This window comes from Etheostoma spectabile, chromosome 19 (genome assembly GCF_008692095.1).
Source record: "Etheostoma spectabile isolate EspeVRDwgs_2016 chromosome 19, UIUC_Espe_1.0, whole genome shotgun sequence".
Classification (NCBI taxonomy): domain Eukaryota; kingdom Metazoa; phylum Chordata; class Actinopteri; order Perciformes; family Percidae; genus Etheostoma; species Etheostoma spectabile.
In genome coordinates this window covers 13323384-13348734 of record NC_045751.1, presented here as the reverse complement: position 1 = coordinate 13348734, position 25351 = coordinate 13323384, and the positions used below count along the sequence as shown (strand labels likewise).

Below are 25351 nucleotides of genomic sequence, written 5' to 3'. Positions count from 1 at the left end.
TTTTTACCCCTCTTATTTTCATTGTATTTTACAAATTTTATATTTAACTGTATTTCAGTCTTTTAATGTTCTTATGCTTTTGTATTTGTTGTACTTGTTAAAGCACTTTGTAACTTGTTTTTGAAAAGTGCTCTACAAATAAAGATTATTATTATTATTATTACTCTATCCTGCTGGTAGTTAGCTCGCCCTGTTAGCTGCTAGCTGTTAGCTGCTGTCTGTGATAAGTGTGTTCATCAATCTGGTGTTGGTCAGTAGGAGGCTTGTCGATTTGTGTCGTAGTTCCCTTAGCCCTTAATATCCCTTTAATATGTGGTGACGCAGTAAACATATTAAATATTGGACCTTTGAATAGTCACACATGTAAAGTGACATTAAGCAAAATGCAACTACAAGCTCTATTTTATAGTTTAGGAGAAATTTGACAGCCACCATGTTTTTCCAATTGGAAATCTTGAATCAAAGCCCACATTTGTTAAGTAAAAGTGTACAGATAGTCCAAGATGTTTCAGAGAAAGAGAACACTTGTCAATGACACTTCATACAGCTTTACTTGAGATTATGCCTCTCTTTATTGAGCTTTGCCAGACCACAACAAGATAAACAAATATTGAGGGCTGGGTTTGTGAGGTCCCCGTCTCATTCCAGTGGGTCAACGCCGTTTCTTCCACTTCTCCCATTTTCATTCCTTACCATCATGCTCTCCAGAGCCGCAGACTTCCCCAGCAGAGTGACAGGCAGGGGAACATTATCGTCGTCAGCTTTGACGCATTACAGGCAAAATACGTGGGATTGTGTTTCTAAACATTGTCTATTAGATTAAATGAGGCTTGTGCAAGTTGCATATATTTAGCTTGTGGAGATGTACAATAGAGATCATGTACATTCTTGTCCTGTCTGAAGTGCACACACATTTACACTTGATGTTAGTGTTTGAGAGGCTAACCCTGAATTTCTGAATAAGCAATGTTGAGATGTAGAGTGCAGCAAATTAAGGTGGGAAGTGAACACCATCCATCACCTGGAAATGCTGGAAAACTTTGTCTATGGCAGGTGATTTTCAGGGGTCTTCTCCTTTCTAAAAAATATATTTACTCAGTGAAGCATTTTTTATTCTATTGGCTGAATCACAGGTGGAATTTTACACAAATCAGTAAATTCACACCAGCACTAAATGAAGAAGGTAGGAAGTGACACTGTGGAGATATAGCATGGAGAGCTACTTTAACAGCCCCCTTTAACAAATGAAAGCAAGGTGCATCTCTTTGATCCAGTCTCCAAAGCTGGACTCAGCCTTGATAAGATGATGATAAGAAAAGTCTGTTTCCTGTCTGTGCAACTGCCATTTCCCGTCATCTCACCCTTAATCACCCCTTCCCCCCTCTCATTTAATGAGAGGGGGGGTTAAATGAGACAGGAGGATGGAGCAGACAGGCTGCCTCACCTACCAGCCAGGAAAGCCCTGATAAGACAGACAGGAGAGTCCACAGACACCATACAACTGGGGGGGGGGGGGTTATACTCAGTATACAACATTTTTGTTTTGTCATTGATTACATCCCACTTTGGAACACAGTAATACAAGAGAGACCTTATTTATTGATATTGATTGATTTCAATGTTGATCCAACACCAAAGATTCTTTTGTACCTTAAAATAATGTTTCCAAAATTGTTTCATTGGTTCATTAACTTGTTTGAATGAGAAATCAGAATAATGGCAATGGTAACAGTAATGGACAATACAGTTTCCAACATGTAGGGGAACTGAAGAGGAACAGTGCTTTGGTGCCTACTGTGAAGGTGCTGGTTGAAAAGTAGCTAATGCTAATGCTTGGTCTATAACGTTAGCTAGTTCTTGGTGACATAACATAAGATTACCACATCGTTCAACACGATCAACAATTTGATATAACTTGTTTTTACCCAGTGTGCTTTGTTGAATGGTCTCAATGTTTTATTGTTTTATTTCATGTGAATACTAGTTTACTAGAGGAGTAACTTAGTATTTGAAGAAATGCAGGAAGTGTGCATATAGTTTCCATGCTTAGTGTGTTTTCACAACAAAGTTAGTGAGTAAATCTACTGAAATGGCCACCATGATAGCCGAGTGTGGTGTGTAAGGTCAGAAAGCAGAGGTTAAGTCTTGTATGTTGTGGTTGTGAAAAAACATTGGTTAATCGCACGTCTTTGCCAAGTGCAAACCAGTACAGAAGGTATCAATAAATTGTTGGGGAGGGTCATGCATTTTTTTCCCAATCATTTAGGAGGGTCATAGAAAATGTATTGCTGGTGAAGGGAGGGTCAAGTCTTTTTTGATCATAGGTCTTAAAACTCCTCCGGTAGCCCCTTAAATAAAAAACAAACAGTCCCTTATGCAATAACTTTTTAGGTTTATCTTGCAACTCAATTAAGGATTCCTGGCCCCCACGTTGGAAATCACTGAGCTAGATCAAAGGCAGCAAAAAAATGAGGTTTGCAGTTGTTTTTTCTCTTCTTCTTTCTGGCTCAGAAAACCATCTTATGCTTTGTTAATTTCTTTCTTCTTAATCTGTTTCTTAAATGTTTAGTTTTGTAATGATGGAATGTACACATGATTTCACTTCAATGTATTGGTTTTGGAAAGTAGGTGTCATCCGAGAGTCAGTTTTTCAAAATGTAGATAATGGTGTATTTCAAATTTGATTTAGTTGAAAGCAGATATCTTAACATAACTTCTGACTTAACAACATTACATGCATACTGTCATTGTTGTCAGTGTCTTTTGTTTAATCAAAATAATCTAATTTTGGAGTAGTGCTTTGAGTCATCTCCCAACACATTTTAGTGGCTGCTCACCTGGCGTGTATGCTCAGGGTGTAGATGGAAAGTTATTCAGACACTGTCATGGTGATCAACACCATAGACTCAACATGACTGTGGGTGTGCTTTAGTTCGTGTATGTGTGTGTCTGTTGTGGGTTTAGGAGGAAGAAATGCTTTAGTCTCATGGTTCTGGGCCTCTTCATGCTAAATAATTCTGACATAAATATTCTCCAATCTCTTCTTTCATAACTTTGTTCATCAACCTCAAATATGCTTCACTGAGGCACTTTGCAGCATTTTCCCCTCAAGAGCTCTGACAAAGCAGTTTTTTCTCTCCATTTTGTCATCATTAATACTTCTGTTTGGAAGAGAAGAAACAGTGGGCTTCAAAGTGATTTTTTTTTCAGATAGACTACTCACGCTTAAACATTTTGATGAAATCCTTCCTCAAGCTGTCCAAATATGACAATTTGCTTCTTCGTTTAGTCTTTTATGATAGTAAATGAAATACCCTTAGGTTAGGCAAACAAGCTCTAAAAAGCCACTATACGCTACCCAGCACCAAACGGCAGACAGACACAGTCAGCATCTAGCTGGTGAACATAGTGGAGAATTTAGCAGCTAAAGTGCCAGATATTTCTCTCATGAGTTGGTAGGGAATCATAAACAAAGAAAAAAATAAAATACAGTGAATATCAGACAGACATTCATCAACTCACCAGAAACAAACAAAAATGATAAAAATGAAATGAAAAAAAAAATGTTGGTCCTTAACTTCTGGATGTGTAAATGATTTAATCGGTTATTACTGGTTTAAAGATAAATGTTTGAATATCTAACTATCCATGACTTCAATACTATACCACTATACATTGGTTAAGCTGCACTCTTTCTCACTGTGTCTAATTGTAGGGACAACATTTGCCTTTATGGCGATGGCCTGTGCGCTCTTGTTGTCTCTCGTCACACTCTGCTCACCCCTGCCCTCCTCTTTGAAATGGATACCAAATATTTTCCAGAAACGGTGGCCTATTTTTCCGACCTCTGAATGTCTGGAAAGACCCTGAGGCCTCCTCATCCACCATTATCTTACACTAACACCATGAAACGAGCAAGCTGGCCTGATGTAACTGACCTGCTAAAAGAAGTGAGAGACCGGCTTGACCATGATCCAGTTTTAATCAATGTTCATAACATGAATGCTTCCTGAATAGACCGGTTTTTCATCAGATTATTTAAATCTGTTTTGTACAGAGCATCTTGAATAATTGCATTAATGAAGGCATGGTCAGCAGATGTGTTTCGACTGATACCTCTGTTCTCCAGCAGCTGTCACCATGTAAGGACCCTTTGAATTCCATGACTGTTACATATCTGTGGAGAAGTGTTGACAGACAGCAGGTAGGGCAGAGATATGCATGCAGAGGTCAGCTGAGTTCAGCAGCCATGGCAGCTCATTATAGTGCAGAAAAACCCACAAGAGGCTGAACATGGCCAAATATGTGCAACCTGTCTGGATGCTTACAAAGATCTCTTTATAGTAGTCCTAACAGCTTGTAATGCTGCAGTCTCGTATCTTTCCAGTTAGACATACATCTATTATGGAAGTGATTAAAACGTTCTTGGAAATGCAGATTATCTCGTCTTTGAATAAGCCATTTTGTCAACCAAGACCTTAAACCAAGCATTGTCCAATCTGTAAAATAGTCCCACATTTTGTTTCATTTTTTTTTTTTTTTTTGTTCTTAACCATTTTCTAATAGATTTTCCAAACCCTGGATATCTCATTTGAAACGAAACCCTTCAATCCAAGGTCACTAGTTTCCTCCAGCAACTCTCCAAGCCTCCTGCTCCCATCTGTATTCACTGTAGGAGCCGTAGACTTGGAAGTGTAAAACCAGACTACATCCTTAAACTACTTTCTTTATTCTTCCTAATCTTCTTTAGATCTTTTTGTTAGGAGATGATTAGTCATTACCTCTTCAGTATTTCTGATTCTGAGTACAACACAAATTTAGGAAAATCCAAGTTCAGGTTTCACATCCATCACATTGCCACGGAAAGTCCTGGTGTTGATCTGTTAAGGGCAACTATTCACAAGACAAGCAGGTCTGATTAGGTTTCACACAACACCAACTCATTTCTACAAATTTAGTCTTTGGGTGGTGGATAAAATGCAGTTTGGAGAACACACACATACAGTACTGTATACTGTACATACAGTACATTCATTGTTGTGCGTGAGTAAGCGTTGAACAAACGGTGATGCATGTGTGATAGATCCTGAAGGAGATGGCAGCCTTTGGTGGCTTTGAATGGATTTGAAATGGATGAGAGGATCTGAATCTGACTTTGTTAGATAGAGTGCATCCATATGTATGTTGTCTGTGTTTCTAGAAAATGTGGGAAAAGTATTGCTGTCTGTCTACTGTCAAATTAGTTTTTGTTTAGTAATTCTAGACTTTGCTGAAAGGTTGTAAATGACTGCAGTTATTGCTGATAAAGTATTCGGCTTCTGCAAAAGCTGCTGAGTGTGTAGTCACAGACTTTTAGACTGCTGTTTGTATCACTGTCTCAATTTCACTGTCTGGTCTGTCACCAGGTGATCTGTCCATCTGTCTCACTTCTTTCTGTTTGCAGCTTGTCACCGCATCTCCCTCTGCGTCATGCCTCATTTTCCTGCCTTGAGGGTATGTACAGTATTTGCTGGTTTGGATCTTGTGACAAGTTATCCACTTGGCCTTCGGCTAAAGCTGCTGTGGTCAAATAACTGGGCTTTGCTATATTCCCCACAAATGACGTGCGTGCGTGCGTGCGTGCGTGCGTGCGTGCGTGCGTGCGTGCGTGCGTAGGATAAAAACTCTAACATCTAAGTGTTAATAATTATTTTGCTTGTCTTGGCATGTATATCTAAACCAGTAAAACAACTGATTATTTTTTTGCTTTTAGATGGATCAAGATCCTTTACTTATCAGACTCACTCTGTGACTTTTTTTTGTGTCGTCAATGTACGTGAAAAATGCTTTTAATGAATGTGTGAAACGAGAGAGGAGGAGAATATTAGCAACTGTTTCACACAAAATATTCTTTTTGGAGGTGTTTCTCATTCTTGTTCTCCAATGTTCTCCTGGTACATACATCAGCAGTCAGATACTTTACCAGAGGGGACATTACCACACACCGCTTTGTCTTTCACTGCTGCCCCAAAAGAAATTTCTTTCTTGCTACTTTCAGCACTTAAGTCTCAATTATCCTTTGCACCTTTTTTCACTTCATTTAAAGAAATGGGGACTTGAAATGAGCTCAGCACAGGAGACTGGAGAGGGCAATCTTTACACTTCCTGGCTCCGTAAAACACAGATGTAAGTTAATCCCCTCGACGGATAAAAATGTAATTTCAGACCTTTCCGCAACGGCCTTGTGCATCCGTCACTGTGTCATTTTCTACCCGTTACACCTACAGTTAATTGTTCCCCTGAGATGACGTTTTTAGTTTAATGACTGCAGAGAGGAGGAGTGTAAGTCCTGTCATAAAAATCAGATCTACAAACTGGGGAGTCTCCGGTAGCTGCTGCTAGCTTTTAAGGGCAGATTTCACCACTTCAGCCCCCGTTGGTTAAACATAAATCACACACTCTCTCTCATGCATGCATGCATTCTTTTGTGCACAGAAAATGCGATCCTACTCAGCAGATCAACTTTAAATTTATTAACTTTTAATAGTAATGCTTGGTTGACTTTTTTTGTCAACGTCACTTTCATTCAACACGGAAGCTGCAGTAGGGGTTGCTATCTAGCGGACTCTGTATAGCATGTTTAAATTATGTAAATATATCGAATTTGCATTTTAGTTTATGCAACATTACAAAAAATTTTAAAATAAAATTTGTGTCACTGTTGGATGCAAAACTAAATATCTACAATTTTACACTCTTTTGTCAGTCAAATGCACAAACCCACACACACATATGCTTGGGAACACGCACTTCCGTACCATGCTCACTCTCTTCACATCACACTCTGTTCTTTCTACTAAGCATGCATAAATGCGCACACACCTATAGACAGATTCACTCTTACTTAAAATACTGCTCAGCGATTGATAGGTGCTGCTGACACTGGCCTTATGGAGATTTGTGTGTGTATGAGGGCGTTAAATGAAAGGGGAGGGGGTGGGGTGTTGGAATGGAAAGGTACAGAGTGACATTTGCGATACAGAAAGGAGAGGTGAGGAGGCTTTGAAGAATAATACCTTGTCGGCAGCGTCAGGGAGGCGTCTGCAATGACAGCCACTGACAGCAGCTTTAAATGCTATATTAACAATGAATATTATTAGAAAACAGTGGTCTCCTGATGTCACTGGAAAAAACGTGTTTCCAGTAGGCCACCGTGCTGTGGAAACCATGGTTCCTTTAAAAGTAAGCTGTCTGGTACATATTTTTGATTGAAACTTTCTGTGTATTAAATAGAGCCCAACTTATGCTTAGTTTTTGTTCCTCAGCCGATGGTGGGACCCAGTTGTAATGAAAATGTTTACATTTTTCTGAGCTTCTTAAGTTCATGTTCTTGTCCGTGTTAACTCAAAAGTGAAGGTTGAAAGTTGATTGTTGTGCTTTGAAACCATAGTTGACAAAACAATCCCACCACAAAGTCCATTTAGTAGCGGTTCAAGAGCTTTTGAATGTGTCACACTATCACACTCGGTTGCTCCCTTTGCTCAGTTCTTATGGACAAGCTGATCTTAAAGGACAAATCTGGCACAAAATGAACCTAGGGGTTAATATCACATGGGTATCAGGTCCACTGACTACTGCCAAAGGAGCATGGAGTTTATCCATTTAAATGAATTGTGTCCCACAGACAGTTAATTTCTTGGGACTCCACGGCTATCAGGCCATGGTGGTGGTCTCGCTGTGGTCTAGAAAAATCTTTTACTTTGTCAATTGGTGAGCACAGAATCCTATTGTACCTTCAAACTACAACTGACTAAAGTTGGTTGGCTAAAACCATTTAATTGTGGTTTAATCTACTGACCCCTTGGTCCAGCTGGCCAGTTTTTATCAGATATCACTGACTTCCTGACTTCTAATATTAAGTTGGACAAAGTGTTATTAGTTGGTGATTTTAACTTGCACATCAGTTTTGCTGCCAACTGTGTAGCAGTGATAGTAGTAATTTATTAATATTACTAAATCCTTAAATTTCGAGCAACATGTTCGTGCCACTTACACAGGTGATCAAACCTTGGACCTTGTTTTTTCTCTGGGCTTAGATATCGGTTGGATCCGTTGTGAGGACATACTAATCAGTGACAAATGATAAAGACATGATAAAGACAAAAATGTATTTTCTTGAATCGCTGTGTAAATGTTGTCCTAAAAGAACACAACTATCTCATTTAATACACTTGTGAAGGATGCTTAGCATCACCGCCACTCTTTGTATTACCATGTTTCTTCACAGATGATTGCAATCAGTTCCTTACCTTCTTTGCTGATAAGGTGACTGCTATTAGAGGTAGTATTCATCCTGTGGCCTACACACACAATTCAAGCCTTTCTCTCTCTCTTACGGTTTTGGACTCTTACCAACCTATTAGCTTACTTGCTAGAATTGATTAAAAAAAACAAAACTAACTTCTAGCCCTCTGGATATTATACCATCTTCTCTCTTTTTAAAGGTTTTACCAATTATTGGGACTGCTGTCTTAGCAATTGTAAACTCCTCATTGTTGATAGGAAATGTTCCCTTCTACTTTTAGCATTCTACTATCCAGCCCATATGAAAGATAACCAACCTAGATACTTGCCCAACAACTACAGGCCCAGAGAAGACAGAGAAGGTTGTGGCAAACCAACTGACTGCAGTGTTGGAGAGACACAATTCTCCAATCAGGGTTTCGGCTCTGGGGCCCTTGTTATTCTTGTTGTATTTGCTGCCCTTGGGACAAATCATTAACAGATACAATACTGCTTATAAGGTATATGCAGATGATATTCAACTACATTTTTCATTTAAACCCAGTGATGCCAGCAGTTTGTCTAGACTACTTGACTGTCTCAATGCTATGAGGGACTGGTTAGCAGTAAATTCATTACAACTCAATACTGATAAGACGGAGGGTCTTATTGTTGCTCCAGAAAAGATCGTCCCCACAATCATACAATGTATTAGGCCTCTTTCCTTTGCTGTCCAGTCAAACCTACGCAATTTAGTGGTGATGTTTCATAAATTGACATTGTTTGACTCACATTTAAGCAGCTACCTAAATCTTGTTTTTTCCATTAGAGAAATATTGTTGAAATCTGTAGTTTCAACTGCTGAACTTGAGATGCTCATACTGTACATGCATTTATCTCTTCCCGCATTGATCACTGCACTCAGTGTGTCTGACCTTGATCACCTGCAATCAATCCAAAATGCTGCCACAAGGCTACTTACTGTACAAGGTCACATAGACGGTCTCACATTAGAGATTCTCACATTAACATGAGAGCATTGCACGATCAGTCACCTTCATATGTAGCTGACCTACTGGAACCTTATTTGACAACGCGCCCTCTAAGGTCCAATATTTCAAATTTGCTAACTGGTCCTCGCTCCCGGCTACAGACTCGTGGTGACCGAGCCTTTCGGGTCGGTAGCACCGAGACTTTGGAACATTCTACCTGCTCTAATATGATCTGCTGTCTTTGTTCACTCTTTTAAAAAATCAGTTAAATGCCTAATTTTTTAACAGAGGTTTGGTTGACCTGTCTGCACTTTTTTTTCTATTACTTTGTGATTTCAATTTTGCACTGTGTTTTAATGTGTGTCATATTGTATGTTTTATGTAAGGCACTTAATCATTTTTATCTGTGAAAAGCGTTATATAAATACATTTTACTTACTTAATTACTTTCCAAGTTCAAGAATAAACTTTCAATCTCAACATAAACATTTTTGATGAGGTTTGATTAAATTGGTTTTTAAATCTTTGCTGCCACATACTAGTATGTAAGTAATGTACTTAGCGGAATATTTTACATTTGAAAATAAAACTTGACAGTCTTCTCTGGTGGACACAGTAGGTATTATAAGCTTTGGCATTTCTTTGCTGCAATATTCCTCAACCAATATGGGTTTATAACATCTGCCATGCCGATGTATCGGTTGGCCTCTAAAATTGAATGACGAACATGCATTTCCAATAATGTAATTAACTGCGTTTGATGAGTGCACACTTGAACTTTTCATCTTGTTGCTACAAATCAATCACATACTTCTAAAGTGCTGCTCTGTGCTCACAAAACCGGATTAGGTCCACAGCTTTGTGATTAAGGACCCAAATCACACAAAATCTTTAAGCATAAGGATTTACTTTGGCATTTTAAGATTAGGATTTACCAAAAGTGTCATACATTGGCACCTGAAGAAACCAAAACTATTTCAAAGAGCCAGTGGTGGCTAACTAAATAACATGTTTTTATGGGCTAAGGCGTGTAGGTCTATTAGTAAACCACTTGCTATGTTGAGGTTAGTGTTTGAGAGTGCCAGATTCCATTGGGTTGTTTTCGTTGGTGAGTGAGTGTGTACGTGTTTGTCTGACTGTCTGGACATCTCTGTTTGATGATAATTAGGTAATTGGTACATGTATGTAAACCCACAAATATGCCTACATTCTGTTGTCTTTGTTTGTATGCTTTTTATGTGATTTGTTTCACATTCTTCAGGTCTGATTGCGCAAGATTTTAGTTTCTGGATCTATTAGTTGTGTTTTCAACTTGAATAAGACACTCTGTTCCAAATTCAACTTCAGTTCATGTTTGAAATGCCGTGTGTCGGCAAGAAAGCCGTCCCCCAAGACCTGATACAGATCACCCAACTGAGGAGACCACAAAAGCATATAAAGATAATCTGTTTAAATTCAGGTTATCCAAACACTAAATGCAGGTGTTTCCCAGCAACAGCGTATTGGTATTTCGGTTTTCTTGGAGAAATAGAAGTATGTACAACATCATTGTATGTTCCACATTTTTCTTGATTTATGGTGAGGTTTAGAGCTTTTGTAAAAATCCATGGCAACAGAAGCCGAGTCTGTACATTCCCAAATGTGTCCTCTTCAAATGGCCTCCCAGCTTGTGCTTCCCCCAATGTTGTGAGGTCTAATACAATACAGAGTCTACCAAAGAGGGTCAAGTCCAGAACAAAGATTAATTGGAAACCTCTGCAATAATATGTATTACAAACACTGACGTCTCTTCAGTAGAGAGGAAATGTCCACCTGCAGCTGGTGCCAAGACAAATAAACATCTCAGAAGAAAAAAGGGGGGGACAGAAAGAGGAACACGAGGAAGAATTGCAACTACAGCAACAGTCAACATAACAATGGAAAATGCTGCATCTGTTTCCACAGTGGTTTAGCTTTGCCCGGACGAGATGGGATACATTTTCATGGATGCTTTAAGGCAGCAACGGTCCCCAAATCATTCCCTGCGTAAAAGCACTTTCAACACTCCAGTCTGGAGTCAAGAAAAGCATTGCGCTTCACAACACTGTTGCCTTTGTTTATTTCAAAATCAAAACTCGGCCTTAGAGATGATGCTGTGACTTCTCTGCGCTTGGGTAGTGAGGTAATAATCTCATGAGTGTCCCATTTATTACTTAAATAATGGGATTTCTTCCAATCTTTAAATGTAATTCTGTTAAAAAAGAGAAAGATTCTATGTCACATGGATAATTTCCAACACAGCCACGATACAGTTTAGTGGCAGAGAAATTTCCAGCTGTCTAAAATATCAATGTTAGAGGGACCGAGTTTCTTTACCATCAGCAGCCTCAATAGAAACTCACGTCCTACTTGCTGCTGCTCAGAGGCATCTCGGATAACATCCAAAAATGATGACCTGAAGAAGAAATGGAAATGAACTACACCACTAAATCACAGAATAACTCCTGGACATTGCAAATTGATGATGCTTAAAGGTCCAGTGTGTAACGTGTTTAGTTGTTCATTTTCAAAATCGGTGTTTGCCCGGTCACAAACTTGTCCTTTTTCATGAATACTTACCACAACCATCAATTCGAAGTATTCCTATTGGCTTGAAATTTTACATTTTCACTTGCATGAACTGGGGTAGACGCTCCATAATTATGCTCCATCTTGAAATACGTTAGCCAATAAGGGACATACTGGACCTACTGCTCTGCCTTTCGCTGTGACATGATAAACTCACAGGCGCAACCAATCTGCTAATGGATATCGTCGCCTCCTGGCCCCGGCAAGTTTGAAGAGGAAACATGGAGGACCACATGTATTCAAAATCCAAATTTCAAGAACAGTCTTCTTCTTCGCCCAGAAAAAGAAAAAGGATGTTGAAAATAGCAAAGGACCAACTTTTTGAAGTGTGAAGGCTACCGTAGCTGTAATACGTACTTTGAACTGCGTGGTGCGAGAGAGTTGATTGTGATACATGATTGCAACGCTAGATGGGAGAAATTCTTACATATTGGACCTTTTAAGAATTTAATTGATGGATTTTTTTCTTAAAAAACATGGCAAAAATAATCTGATTCTGATCTGCTGAATCTGCTGTATTTGCCTACTCCTGCAGCAATATCAGCTAGCAATGTAGTCCTAGTTTATTGAAACTGATACATGTGTAACAAATTAAGCACACTGTTTTTTGTCCTATTAAAAACTTGAATGCAGCACTAAAACATCATGATGAAATTAGCCATTAACCAAACCAGGCACTCAGTGATATGTAACATATTGTGAAATTATGTGATTGTACATCCAGTTGTAGAACATTCGACATATCAAAAATAAAACTGAGGTCAGAAATCCAACAGAAAGACCTCCATAAAAAGACAAGCAGATATACGTAACGCTGATACTGTATGCCTTTCATATTTACATACAGGCATACTGAGAGAAACAAAACATACCATTTACATATTGAGTGAACATTTAAAAAGAAATATAATCAATATTAATAACCCAGATTGCCAAGCCAGTCTGACCCCGCCATCATCCATCTGGCACTCAGACTGTAACTGTCGTTGTTATTCTTCCTCCCACTCAATCAAACCAGCTTCCCTCGTCCAATTACCCAGAATGCCGTGTCCGATTGGAACACGGTCAGTGCCTAAAATGTTTCTCTCAGCGCTTTGTTCTGCCATCACAACATTGGAGACCAGTGGGGGGATAATTGAATGAGTTTCTCATTTGCCAGCCAAGATAGCCTTTCCCTTTGGCATCACATTGTGGAATTAGGTTCTCTCTTTCTCCTGTGCCTCTCCTCCTCTTATTGGTCCTTGTTGAGTTTGATGAATGGTGTGACAGAAACCGTCAAGCTAACACACAGCCCTCCAAGCCTACCATGTCTGGCAATTGACTGACACTGTCCGCGCTCTCTTCTCCAACACTTTGGATGCCATCTCACTTCTCAGTCAAACTGGGCTCAGTTTGGGACTGCTTAGAAGTCCACATGACAAATGGAGACTTTAGTGAAGACTTTTAAATCATTAGGTAGCGGTGAGTTAGTCACTGGTTGCCAAATAGGGAGCATTTTCCTGTAATGGCTCTCCTGTTCTAGGAATAGTTTTCCATCCTTAAAATTTTGCCAACTATACCCCAGACAGGTTAACAATTATCCCAAAACATCTTCTGTGGTTTTTGGTAACCTCCACTTTAAGCACAATGATTGATGAGCGATCTTTTCCTAAAATATTGTGCAGCATTTAGTGTCTACTCCTAAAGTGCAGATACAAACTTTCTCTGGGATGGGACACCATGTGGGGTTGATTGATGTGCAGATGGCATTGCAGGAGATGTCCAAGACTTATACATTGATGTTTGATATATCATAATACATGCTTCTAGTATAAATGCTCACACATCCCACACTTGCTTACATTGTGAATACTTTACTGCAGAACATCTCCCAAAGCACACATTCACACAAACAACTCTTTACTTTTATTATTCTAACTTCTTGTGATAGTGCAGTTGGGAGCATAGGCCGCTTTAACAAACTCTTACTTTCTAAACTTACTTTTTAACACACAGAACTACATGTTTGATTTTTCAGCATTACCTCTGAGGGCAATACTTTTTGGCAGCCAATCTAAAATTGTGGGTGTTAAATTCATCAGCATGAAAGCGTTTTGAAACTTGTGTTACCAAGTAACGACAACACGCTTTGCCAAAAAATAGATGACTTGACATTTATGAGATGGACTTTCTGCTGTTTGTGTGGCAAATTTCAAGTCTCTACAAGTTAATTTATGTACCACAGTTATGAACTGTAACTGATTGGCTGAGTGGTAGAAAATCAATCTAAAAAAACTTGATTTATAAACTTTACTTAAGTATATTTTTGTGTATAGTTTACATGATTTGCACTACATAAACTAACACATACTAAGCCACATGTATGGCCCAGAGAATCCTGGGTGGCCCTTATTGAAACCAATCTTCTTACCCTAACAGTGTCTCATGGCTACCCACTGAGCAAAACAAGAGCAGGGAGAGTTTTGTGAAATAAAGTTAGTGAAATAGAGATGATGTGGCATGAAGTGTGGAACAAATGGAATTAAAGCTGGAAGACAAATGTTTAGAAATGAAAAAAACAGGCTTTGTATGTGCTCTCATGTCAAAACATTTCAGGATTAATTTGCTTTTTACCACTGTTCAAAGTTAAAACATTTTTGAATCAGAAACCTCATACTAGATAATGAAAAATGTGCTTTCCTTTGAAACATGAAGGACAGTAGGAACAAAATCAAGATGTTTGTGGGGAAAAAAAGATTGTGGCATATTACTGACTCTTACAGGAAACAAACGATCTTCTGCAAGTGACCTAGTTTATCTCAAATATCCAACGTATGTGTCCCTGAGATGTTGCCCAATAATACCAAAGTTCAGTCTAATGTCTGAAATTGTGCATGTGTGTGTTCATGTTGTTCTTTTGAGGCCCTGCAGAGTTGTTGTTATTCTTACCCCCCAAGCAAAGAGCAGATAGCCTGTCAAAACAAGCACTCTCACTTCCGACTGATGGGGAGACAGCTTTCCGAAAGGATGCAGTTGGATTGCGTTTTTTCATCCGCTTTGGCATGCTGGCAAATACAGTTTGTGTTGTTTTTGGAAGGTAGATGCCAAGGAAGTGAAAAACCTTGTAAGAGAATAATTGTGTTTTTAATAAACACTGAAAATGCATATACAACCATATGCTGATACAGAATGATTCATTGCTCAGTTAAATGCATATAAAATGAGATAAACCAAATGTTTATATGGACTGTCTAGTATTAGAGATTTTGGTTATACTTTACGTGAAAGTATCTACATAATGTGACATGACACTGTCATAAACGTGTCATAAAACATGATAAACAAGTCATAGACGTTTATAACATAATGCTTCTTTTAGAAAGTGTCATTCGGTTTTGTCATGACAAGTTATGGTCATGGTTAGGGTTCATGTGTCATGACTGTGTCATGTCACTCTTACATAGAAAACTTCAAGTAAAGGACTATTACTAGGACGTACTACATACTAGGACTATTTTTTCAACCCAGGACACATTAACTGCAACACCTGCACAGTCAAATACAATCTCCCCACTACAAATTGACCACTATCAATGTGAAACCTCACATTAACCATGTCAAAGCAAAACTAGCAAAGACCATAGCAATAATAAATAAATCTAGACATATTTTAGACAATAAATCATTAAATAAATCATTACATACTCTGTATAGTACACTCTTACATCTAAATTACTGTGTGGAAATCTGGGAAAATACATACAGTCCTACAGTCAATATGCACACTACAAAAGAGCGTAATCAGAATCATAAATAATGCAGACAAGTCCTTTATTCTTTAAGTCACATATTCTGACATTCATTGATCTGGTTACATTTAAGACTCCCCAAATCATGTTTAAAGCAAGAAATAATTTACTTCCAGGAAATTTACTAAAAAATGTTTATGGACAGACAGAGTGGGTTCAATCTGAGAGAACTAAAATTTTAAAAACTCCAAATGAGAACAACTCTAAAAAGTACAGTATGTGCATCATAATCAGTGGGGTGAGTTTGTGGAATGGGTTAAACACGGTGCTTAAACATTGTACAAACAACATTTGTGTTTGTACTTTGTTACTTCCCATCTCTGAAGTTGTCGTATTCTGTTTTTTTTTTTGAGGTTGACATTCTGTATTCATTGTTAAGGAAGACGTGTTGTGCTGTTGTACTGCATTGCATCATACTGTAAAGTGGACTTGTTATTCTGTTTTCATATAGTACATGCTGTGCACCTCAGCAAACTGTTTATTTCATTGATCTTTGATTCATACCTACCTGTGAAAAAAATACGAGATAATGTAGGTGCATGCTTCTTCCAGTGTGTTTAAATAGTGAACTAAACTTAAAAAAGTATACATTTATACATTTTTCTCATATCCTAATTTTGACTTTTAACACGGTCTCACGGCAGTTTGTGAAATGGTCACGTTATTTTTAATCTATTGATTTGTGTACACAGACACATTCATCTTGTTTTTTTTTTGTGTCGGGACACATCGATTTATTTATTGACAATTTCACCAACTGCCGTGAGACTGGGTTGTGACTTTTTATGTTCTTCTGTCCATTTTTTTACTGCTTTGTTCAATGGGGTACCCGCCATTGCAAATCGAGAAAGAAGCAAATCGTTACCCAGCTTTGCTCGGAGCTAGGTCTATTCAGACTCTGATCAAAGTCACAGGAGGAGCTGATGGGAGGCCAGCAGTGCAGTGGAGATGGGGGGCGTCCTTAATTTACCATTCAGAATTGCTGCCATGCATATATAAGCCTTTGATTAACAGCTGGGGTACCTTGGCACCACTGTTAGCCCCTCAAGGTGTGGAAAGGTTTCCAAGTCTCTTCTGCCAAACGAGGTGGCTGCTTTTGAAGTTCTAATCATACAAGCATCTGTTTGGAGATGAGGAGTCCGTCAGAATAAGGATCCAGATTCCAGCTTTTCATCAGTGGACGAATGGATTTATTTATAAGGTTTATTTATATTGTTAGTTCATCTTTAGATTGGAAAATAACTAGGAGAAAGGTATCAATGATATGGCTTGTTTTAATAGCCAGGTCAATTTTGTAAAAACAACCAGACAAAAGTTGAGTATTTGTACTTTGAATGTCAACCTTTACAATTTTTGCTTCTCCCAACAACATTTATAGTTATTTTGTTAATGGAAATTAAACCTAATTACTGTAGATTAAATAGGGGATTTGAAAGGATTTGAACCCCATAATAATATTCAATACTTGATTCTGATCAAATTTGACTATCAAGCCCCAACAATAATTGCACTGTAACAAAACAGCGTGTTGAACTACTGTAAATTGCTGTGTGTATAGTTAATTGTGTGAATATGATTTAACTGTATGAAACGAAACAGTCACCAGCTTTACATATAGACAATGGTCTCTACCTCTATCTCTGTCTCTCTTGCTTCTTGCCGAAGATTCGCTGCAGGCCTGTTGGTCCCTGCGCTGTCACCTCTGCTTTGACAGATATCAACGGCTCCAAACCAGACACAGTTAAACTCTCCCATCGCTGCCAGCTTATTATCTTTTCTTTGGACCTACTCCCGCATGAAAACGGCTGCTAAGTGCATAATTGAAGAAAATGCATTGGATATATACAGCATAGAAAGGCCTTAAATTTATAGCTGTTCAAGGTGTTTTAAGATGCATGTACAGGATGAGATGAGTAGCTTAAATAAGTAAAGTAACACTTGACTCATTTCTTTTCACTGCATATGAATCATGTTATTTATTTAGGTCATCTCGAGTCTTAACAGATCAGAGTGGAATGCAGCGTCTTTCAAGGGTTTTCAGGAAAAGTAATACTGCTGGTGCAAGTTATCTTTAGCAATGACATACTGTAGTTGGGACTAAAATCTTAAGGCTCTTACTCATTGTTTTATGCATCTTTTTACTTGGTTTAAGGAAAGTTAACATTTTAAGAATTTATGCAAGATGATAAAAGATTTTTTTTATTTTTTACAGCATGTTGGCTTAGTCTGACAAGTTAACCTTTTAAAGCTAAAATTCCACTTTTTCTTTAATCTCCTTCTTTATCTCTATATTATTACAGAGTGACGTAATGATCAGAGGAAATATGTTTTCCTAATCGAAAACAGGTGGAATTTTGATATTTCATTATCAACCAGTCAGAAGTTTCTTTTCTTCACTCCTTGTACACATGTACTCCCAAACAGAATGTGTTTAGCATTCCTGTTGTCACTGTAAGCAGCCTGTGTGATTGTCTGTATCACAATTGTTTTGCTTTGTGCACTGTATGCTTGGAACACTAAGGTCAGGCCCGGCCCTAAACAATTTGGTGCCCTAGGCAAGATTTTAGGTGGCGCCCCCTTGCATCACTGTACAGTTAACTGATGTTAAAACTAACAGATAGCGCTCGCTATTTATTGATTAGCCAACTATGTCATGCTAACGGCTAATGCTATTATCGATCATTGTTCTGCAACAGCAAAATAATATCATTATCATTATCACCTTTACTGTAACATTACTTCTGTCTTTGCCACGTTTTTCCTCCTCTTCTTCTCTTTTTTTCCTCCCCTGGGCACCAGACAGTTTAGGACGCTTTGACATTATGAGATTTAGATGCAGGTAAAAGAAGTCGGGCTTTTTTTTTTTTAATTAAGGTGAAGTTATCAGGGCTGCCAACTTTTCCAAAAACCTTGGAGTGAGATTTGGGGGGGCCAACCGATATTTTGCCGCGTACAAAGCAATTTCTTTGGGTCTTCATCCTTTAGGGTTTAAATTGGGATTTGTAAAAAAAATTGAAAAAAAAAACATTAAATGGCACTTTCTGGAGAGTTTTTTCGCAAAAAATGGAGAGATCAAGACATCAAGTCTTACATGATATGTGCAAAACTGTAGGGTTAAGAACCTTTGCATTGTTGTAGTATCAACAGGTATTAGGGCATTCAGCATTTACATTATATACATTATTAAATTCTTATGATATGAGAACTAACCCGGACGATGTGCCAAACATAATGAACAACATGAAGAGACAGTAGCATATGTCAGCAACAGCTGAGAAGATTTGGGTCTATGGTGAACAGGTCCAGGGGTCCCTGCCTGGAGTAGGGACCAGGGACCCAAAGTTAATTTAATGTTGAGGGATCAACTAAGACCATTGAAATTCTAAAGAATGAGAACCACTGTTTTACATAAATTCTAATCCTTTAACCTTTGTGCCAATGTTCAGTAATGTTTTGCCCTCATCCTCTCTGCCCCAAAATATAACTCCTCCTATCTCTGTTGTCCGAGATTAGGAGAGTTGTAATATGGTCTGCTGTGCATGTCATTGCTCCGCTGATAAGGTGGATCTCACTCAGACCGTCTGACAGACATAGAGGCTCATTCGGGTCTCTGGTCTCTGACAAAGTTTAGAGGAGGCTGTACGCTGCTCATTATCGGAGGTCTACGCACGGATCCAACGCGTCAGTGCCCACAGCAGAGCGGGTCCACCAGCCGCAATGCTCACCTCTAGCTTTACAGAGAGAGTGGTCACGAAGCGACGGACGGTCTGTGATGCTCAGAGCTCATACCTGAAGCTGGGGAAATGCACCTGGGATGGATCGGGAAAAAAAGGTTCTCATTTTGCGACAGTTTGAAACTTCCACAGACAGGGAGCGCTCTTGAACCCCTCACAGTCTCTGAAAGCACAACTAGTCGATCACGAGCGGCTCAACAGCCAGATCTATAGATAAACTTATCTTTCAGAAATTTGACCGACCGGGCTGACACTTCAGCGTGAGAAATCGGGGGGGGTGGGCGTGTGAGCGTGTGAAACCGGTCAAATGCGTGTGTCTCACGGCCACTGCGTGAGAGTTGGCAGCCCTGCCGTTATAGGTACAGCACAGGCCGGGCGCCCCCTGGAGGTTTGCGCCCTTAGCATTTGCCTATACTGCCTAAGCCACAGGCCGGCCCTGACTAAGGTGCACGCAGAGAGTTACACTACAGGGCAGCCCCTTCCAACACACTGGCTCCTGTGGTTGCCTTTATGTTAATACTCCAACCTAAAGTATGCAGAGGCGAATCGGGAGGGTGTTATTAGTGGGTATGCATGCGTATGCTCCGTTTGGTAGCATCTCTTCAGTCGCTAACACCAGCCACTGACTCATGGCTAAGGCAGAAAACCGCTGTGGCCTAAGAGCACTTTAAGCTGACGGCTAATAAAAGACCTAAAACACCCTGAAACACTCACATGTGCAATATTAACACAAAAAGGATACAGCTAGGCAAGTGTGCACACATCAATTTATTCACACGATTTTGTTCTGGCATGAAAAGACCTGTTAACACATAGACACAAATAACACTGTGCTAACAGTTGGCAGGAGCCACACAGGACCAGGGAGGGCTCCATGCTCCTTAATGCGGCAGCCCAATGGTGTGCACTGACAGCTGGGAGCGGCCGTAGCAAACCTCCTGGGGCTGGGAACCAGAGCAGCAGGCGGGCTGGAGCTTTGAGGATAAGAGAAACCCTCTCTTCTATTCTTTCTCCATCCTCCTTTTACTCCCTCGCTTCACAGGCTCTGTAATTACGCCGCTCCTGCCAGAGCTGCTTGAAGTTTAGCCAATTAGACAATAAAGAGCTTTCTCTCCTGCTCTGTTTCCCTACCTGGTCACACCCTTGCGTGTCTCCTCTCGCTTTACCTCTCGTATTTTACGGTCTGTCATATGTAGCTATTCCGTCCTGTTTGGACTCAGAATACAGAAAAATCCTCCACCTCCTCTTACACACATCCTTTGTTTCCTTCTCATTCTCTAATTCGGTATGATATACTCCTGATCCATTTACCTTGCAGTAAGTAAGCAGATATCTGTTCTTCTGACTTCATCTTGGCTGCTTCTACTTCTTCAATTGCTTTTGTTTTCTCTGTACCTTGTTGCTCCAACTTCTTTTTCTCTTCATTCGTTGTTCACCAGGTTTTATCCACATAACCTCTTAACCTCATTTAGAACACCCTTACTGTACAACACACCTAGACATTTTCAGCTTGGCCTCCACAGCAAAGCTAGCAGACGGTCCTGTTGTTGTTTTACACTTTAATGTTCTGTCTAATTGTATGTGGTGGATTGTAAACAGTGGCTAAAGTTAGTTTGGGAACTGTAGTTGGTGTCTGGGGCGGACACAGCAGCCCGGTCTGCGTTGCCCAGTGTTCTCTAGTGGTTATAGACCACTGGCAAGCAGCTGCTTAGTCTGTATGAGAAATAATTACAATTGTAGAGCTTTCTCCTTCTTTTCTGTCCCTCCTCCCCATCGTGCCCTCGTTGCCTGTGTCTTGCTGATGTAGGGTTTCGAGGAACCCTAGAACTGAGGGCTGTTTTTAGTGGTTGTGTGTGACGGTCTTCGTTATTCAGTTTAGTCATGTCACTAAAGCTGGAGCTATGTTGGTTGCGTGCTGGCAGGCAGGATGTGAGTATTTGAATGGTCAACCTTGGCAAAACACTAAGGACATGACTAAACTAACTAGGACGCGATTTTTTTTTTTTGCTTGTCAACTTAGGATGTCTGGTTCTTTGAGAGTGCAATGTCTACATTCCTCTTAAAGTTGAACCAGTATGAGGCAAACGTGGTAGGAATCAGATTTTATTCAGTATTATTGAATCCTTTGACTTTGTTTTCTTCTCCAACAGCAAATTCTCCGTCACTCCCGTGCTAATGCCACCAAGGTCATTTTCCTGATTACCGATGGCTACTCCAATGGCGGGGACCCTCGGCCGGTGGCGGCAGCTCTGAGGGAACGTAGTGTTGAGATCTTCACCTTGGGCATCTGGCAAGGTAACATCAAGGAGCTTCACGACATGGCCTCGCACCCAAAGGACCAGCACTGCTACCTAGTGCACAACTTTGCCGAGTTTGAGGCCCTGGCTCGTCGTGCACTGCATGAAGGTATGAAAAACAGATGAGGATAACTAAAGATGATTTGTTGTTTTTTTGTTATAGCAGACCTTTTTTAATATATCTCAAAGACTCAAAGATTTTAATGTATTCTTGTATTGTAAAGCAGGTCGAGGTGCTGTAAAAATACTGTGAAAGTCTCAAAATGCTCAATCCACAGGGAAATCCACACAGCCCATATTCAGAAACTGTGCCTTTTAAACGAGCCGTCAGAACTTCCAGTGCCATAACAGTAGGCTCGTTCAAAATGAGCCAGGTCCTGGTGTCCGACTTGATTGCTCTGACGTCATGCACACGTGGGCAACAATAATCTCACGAGATCAAGGCGGCCGCAGGTTTGAGACGCAGGCAGCGCAGTTGCTTTACACCAACTGGAAGACCCAGGCGAACCCAGAGCATGCTTGGAAACGCCGGCCTCTCAGCTGATTCAACAGCTGATTGGTTCAGAATCGACTCAAAATGATGTGTTTAATATCAACTTTTTGTTGTTTTTGAATTGGAGGGATTTTAATTGCTTTTTGTCTGATTCGGTCGGAGAGATTAAATCTGTTCGGATCACGGATCCTCTACAGTCTGTTGTTTACTAACATCAGTAACAGATCGCATGTATTGCATGTAGAGTAGTTATGACAGCTACTCTGTCTTTATAAAAACAACCAGAAATTGTGTACAAGCTGATATGTGCTTGATGATTTTATTAAATCGGAATCAGGCCTAACAGGATGTGTTTCTTTAACTTCCTGTTCAACATGAAGGCTGCTGGAATCGGCTGGAAACTGTCCAACTTTCCCACTGCTTTTTGTCACTGCCCCCGGCTGCTGCTACCGCCTGCTCTCGTTCACTATACAGGCGAGGCACAGTTCGTCTTGAATGAGAGTACAGATGTGGAGGACTCGGAAGCATTGACCAATCAGAGCAGACCGGACTTTTTCAGATGGGGGGGCTTATAGAGACAAGCTCTAAAATGGAGCGTTCCTGACAAAGGGTGAACACAGTTACATTCAGACAGACACATTGAGAAAAATAATGTTGTTTTTGAACATTAAAGCATGTTAACCTAGTTAACCTAGTCTCGCTTTGCCAGATTTTCCTCCACCGCGGCGCTGCAGAGGACGGTCTGCCTAGTCCACACAGCATTCCGGGATGGGAGACAAATATGCTCTGGTTTATTGGGATTTCTTTAAACCAATCGTCATGGGCAGTGCTAGGCACTGGGAAAATCTGCGGTGCCGCTGCACAATAGCCTAGGGAAGAAACTTGTTTTGGTGGAACGTGTGTACGTTTGATGCCGTGCAACAGATAACTCAGATTGGACAGATTAGACAGTCTAGCTAGCTGTCTGGACAGATTTGAGAAAAGGTTATCCATAGTCCTCATTAATCGACCGAAGTTTAAAATGCCAACACAAAGGAAGCCCAAGGCAATGGATATCCGACGTAAATGAGTGAAATCCAGCAGAATTTCCATCGGCAAAGGAGCAATCCTGGAAGTGGATTGTCAGTGATATAGACTAGTAGAACCCCAAAATACAACTATGCATAATGAGCATAATGTGGGACCTTTAAAAGATACATCTGCAATCTCACTTCACAGCCTTAAACAGTTCCCCATTTTTGCTGCACAAGAAAGTTACATCAAACCCTGTGTTTTGGTAAATTGAAGTTGATGCTACCGCAGAACTCTTTGTGTCTTTAGAGCATCAGTGCTCCCATTATCACCTTTTGATCTTCAGCAATATTTCTTAAGTTAAGGACTTGACCCTAAACTTTACTTAAAATGAAGCAGATAAAATTTCAAATGGAATCTGACAACGTACATTTCACATGGTCTCTTATGTACTGCCAACAGTCATTAGGCTATACTTCCATACAGATTGAACAGAGTGAGACCCTTTTCCCACACTTGAGGGGGACTTCCCACACTTTGGTGAAAAGAGGGATTCAGTCATGGCTCTAAAACTTTAAATAACACCATAAATATCACAGTTGAATACAGCTCTGAGTGTGTAGAAAGCTATAAATCCTACACATGCACTGGTAGGCTGTATATGTGCACTCTCAAACACAGCTTATGAAATCCCAGACAGTAGGTGCAGTAGTAAAGATCAGTGAGACAGTGCAAGGATAAGGCCATGAGAATGAAAGCCAACACACACTGTACTATCAGCTCAGCCTCCGGTCCGTCTGTCTTGAAGTCTGCCCAGTGCCTCCGCTGACAGCCTCAAAGCACACACACTCAGGTTTTCAAACATGGAGCCACTCTCGCTAGCCATGGATCAAATCACAGAAATTACACCAGAGACCTGTCGGTCTTCCTGCTCTCTCAATAACAGGGAATTAAAGAGGAGCCAGTTAACTTTTCAAAACGAAATTTAAGTTTCCTCATAGCCCAGCATCAAAGCTAGTTTTGGCCTCAGTCTCAACTCCTTCTTTTGCAAAATGTCTCAGCTATGATTTAAGGACTTTTGTTGGCAACTGCTTAATTTCTATACTGGAAAAAACATATGGTATTTGCTTTTAGTCAGTAAAATAGTGAAGGAAAAAAGTATTTGATCCCCTGCCAATTTTGTACGTTTGCCCACTGACAAAGAAATAGTCAGTCTATAATTTTAATGGTAGATTTATTTGAACAGTGAGGGACAGAATAACAACAAAAAAATCCAGAAAAACGCATGTCAAAAATGTTATGAATTGATTAGCATTTTAATGAGGGAAATATGTCCTCCAAACACGGCAAGTTGAGTTGATGCCAAAAAGCTCCATTTTGGTCTCATCTGACCACAACACTTTCACCCAGTTGTCCTCTGAATCATTCAGGTGTTCATTGGCCAACTACAGACAGACATGTATATGTACCTTCTTGAGCAGGGGGACTTTGCGGGCGCTGCAGGATTTCAGTCCTTCACAGCGTAGTGTGTTACCAATTGTTTTCTTGGTGACAATGGTCCCAGCTGCCTTGAGATGATTGACAAGATCTTCCCATGTAGTTCTGGGCTGATTCCTCACTGTTCTCATGATCATTGCAGCTCCACGAGGTGAGATCTTGCATGGAGCCCCAGGCCGAGGGATACTGACAGTTCTTTTGTGTTTCTTTCATTTGCAAATAATCGCACCAACTGTTGTCACCTTCTCATCAAGCTGCTTGGCAGTGGTCTTAAAGCCCATTCCAGACTTGTGTAGGTCTACAGTCTTATCCATGACATCCTTGGAGAGCTCTTTGGTCTTGGCCATGGTGGAGAGTTTGGAATATGATTGATCGATTCTGTGGACGGGTGTCTTTTATACAGGTAACAACCTGAGATTAGGAGCACTCCCTTTAAGCGTGTGCTCCTAATCTCATTTCTTTACCTGTATAAAAGACACCTGGGAGCTAGAAATCTTTCAGATTGAGAGAGGGGCAAATACTTATTTCCCTCATTAAAATACAGTACAAAAATACACATTTTTGACATGTGTTTTCTTTATTTTCTTGTTGTTATTCTGTCTTTCACTGTTCAAATAAATCTACCATTGAAATTATAGGCTGATCCTTTCTTTGTCAGTGGGCAAACGTA

At 40.0% G+C, this 25351-nt stretch overlaps 1 protein-coding gene across 3 annotated transcripts in view; it reads left to right on the top strand.

Moving 5' to 3' along the window:
- The window catches only part of svep1 (sushi, von Willebrand factor type A, EGF and pentraxin domain containing 1), a 95983-nt gene that overhangs the window by 7123 nt on the left and 63509 nt on the right, over window positions 1–25351 (top strand). For all 3 annotated transcript variants that reach the window (XR_004336385.1, XM_032544083.1, XM_032544082.1), the window contains exon 2: window positions 21534–21789. Coding sequence is in view for 2 of the 3 variants with exons in the window: in XM_032544083.1 (XP_032399974.1) it covers window positions 21534–21789 (256 nt within the window). In the remaining variant the exon portion in view is untranslated. The remainder of the gene's footprint in view (window positions 1–21533; window positions 21790–25351) is intronic.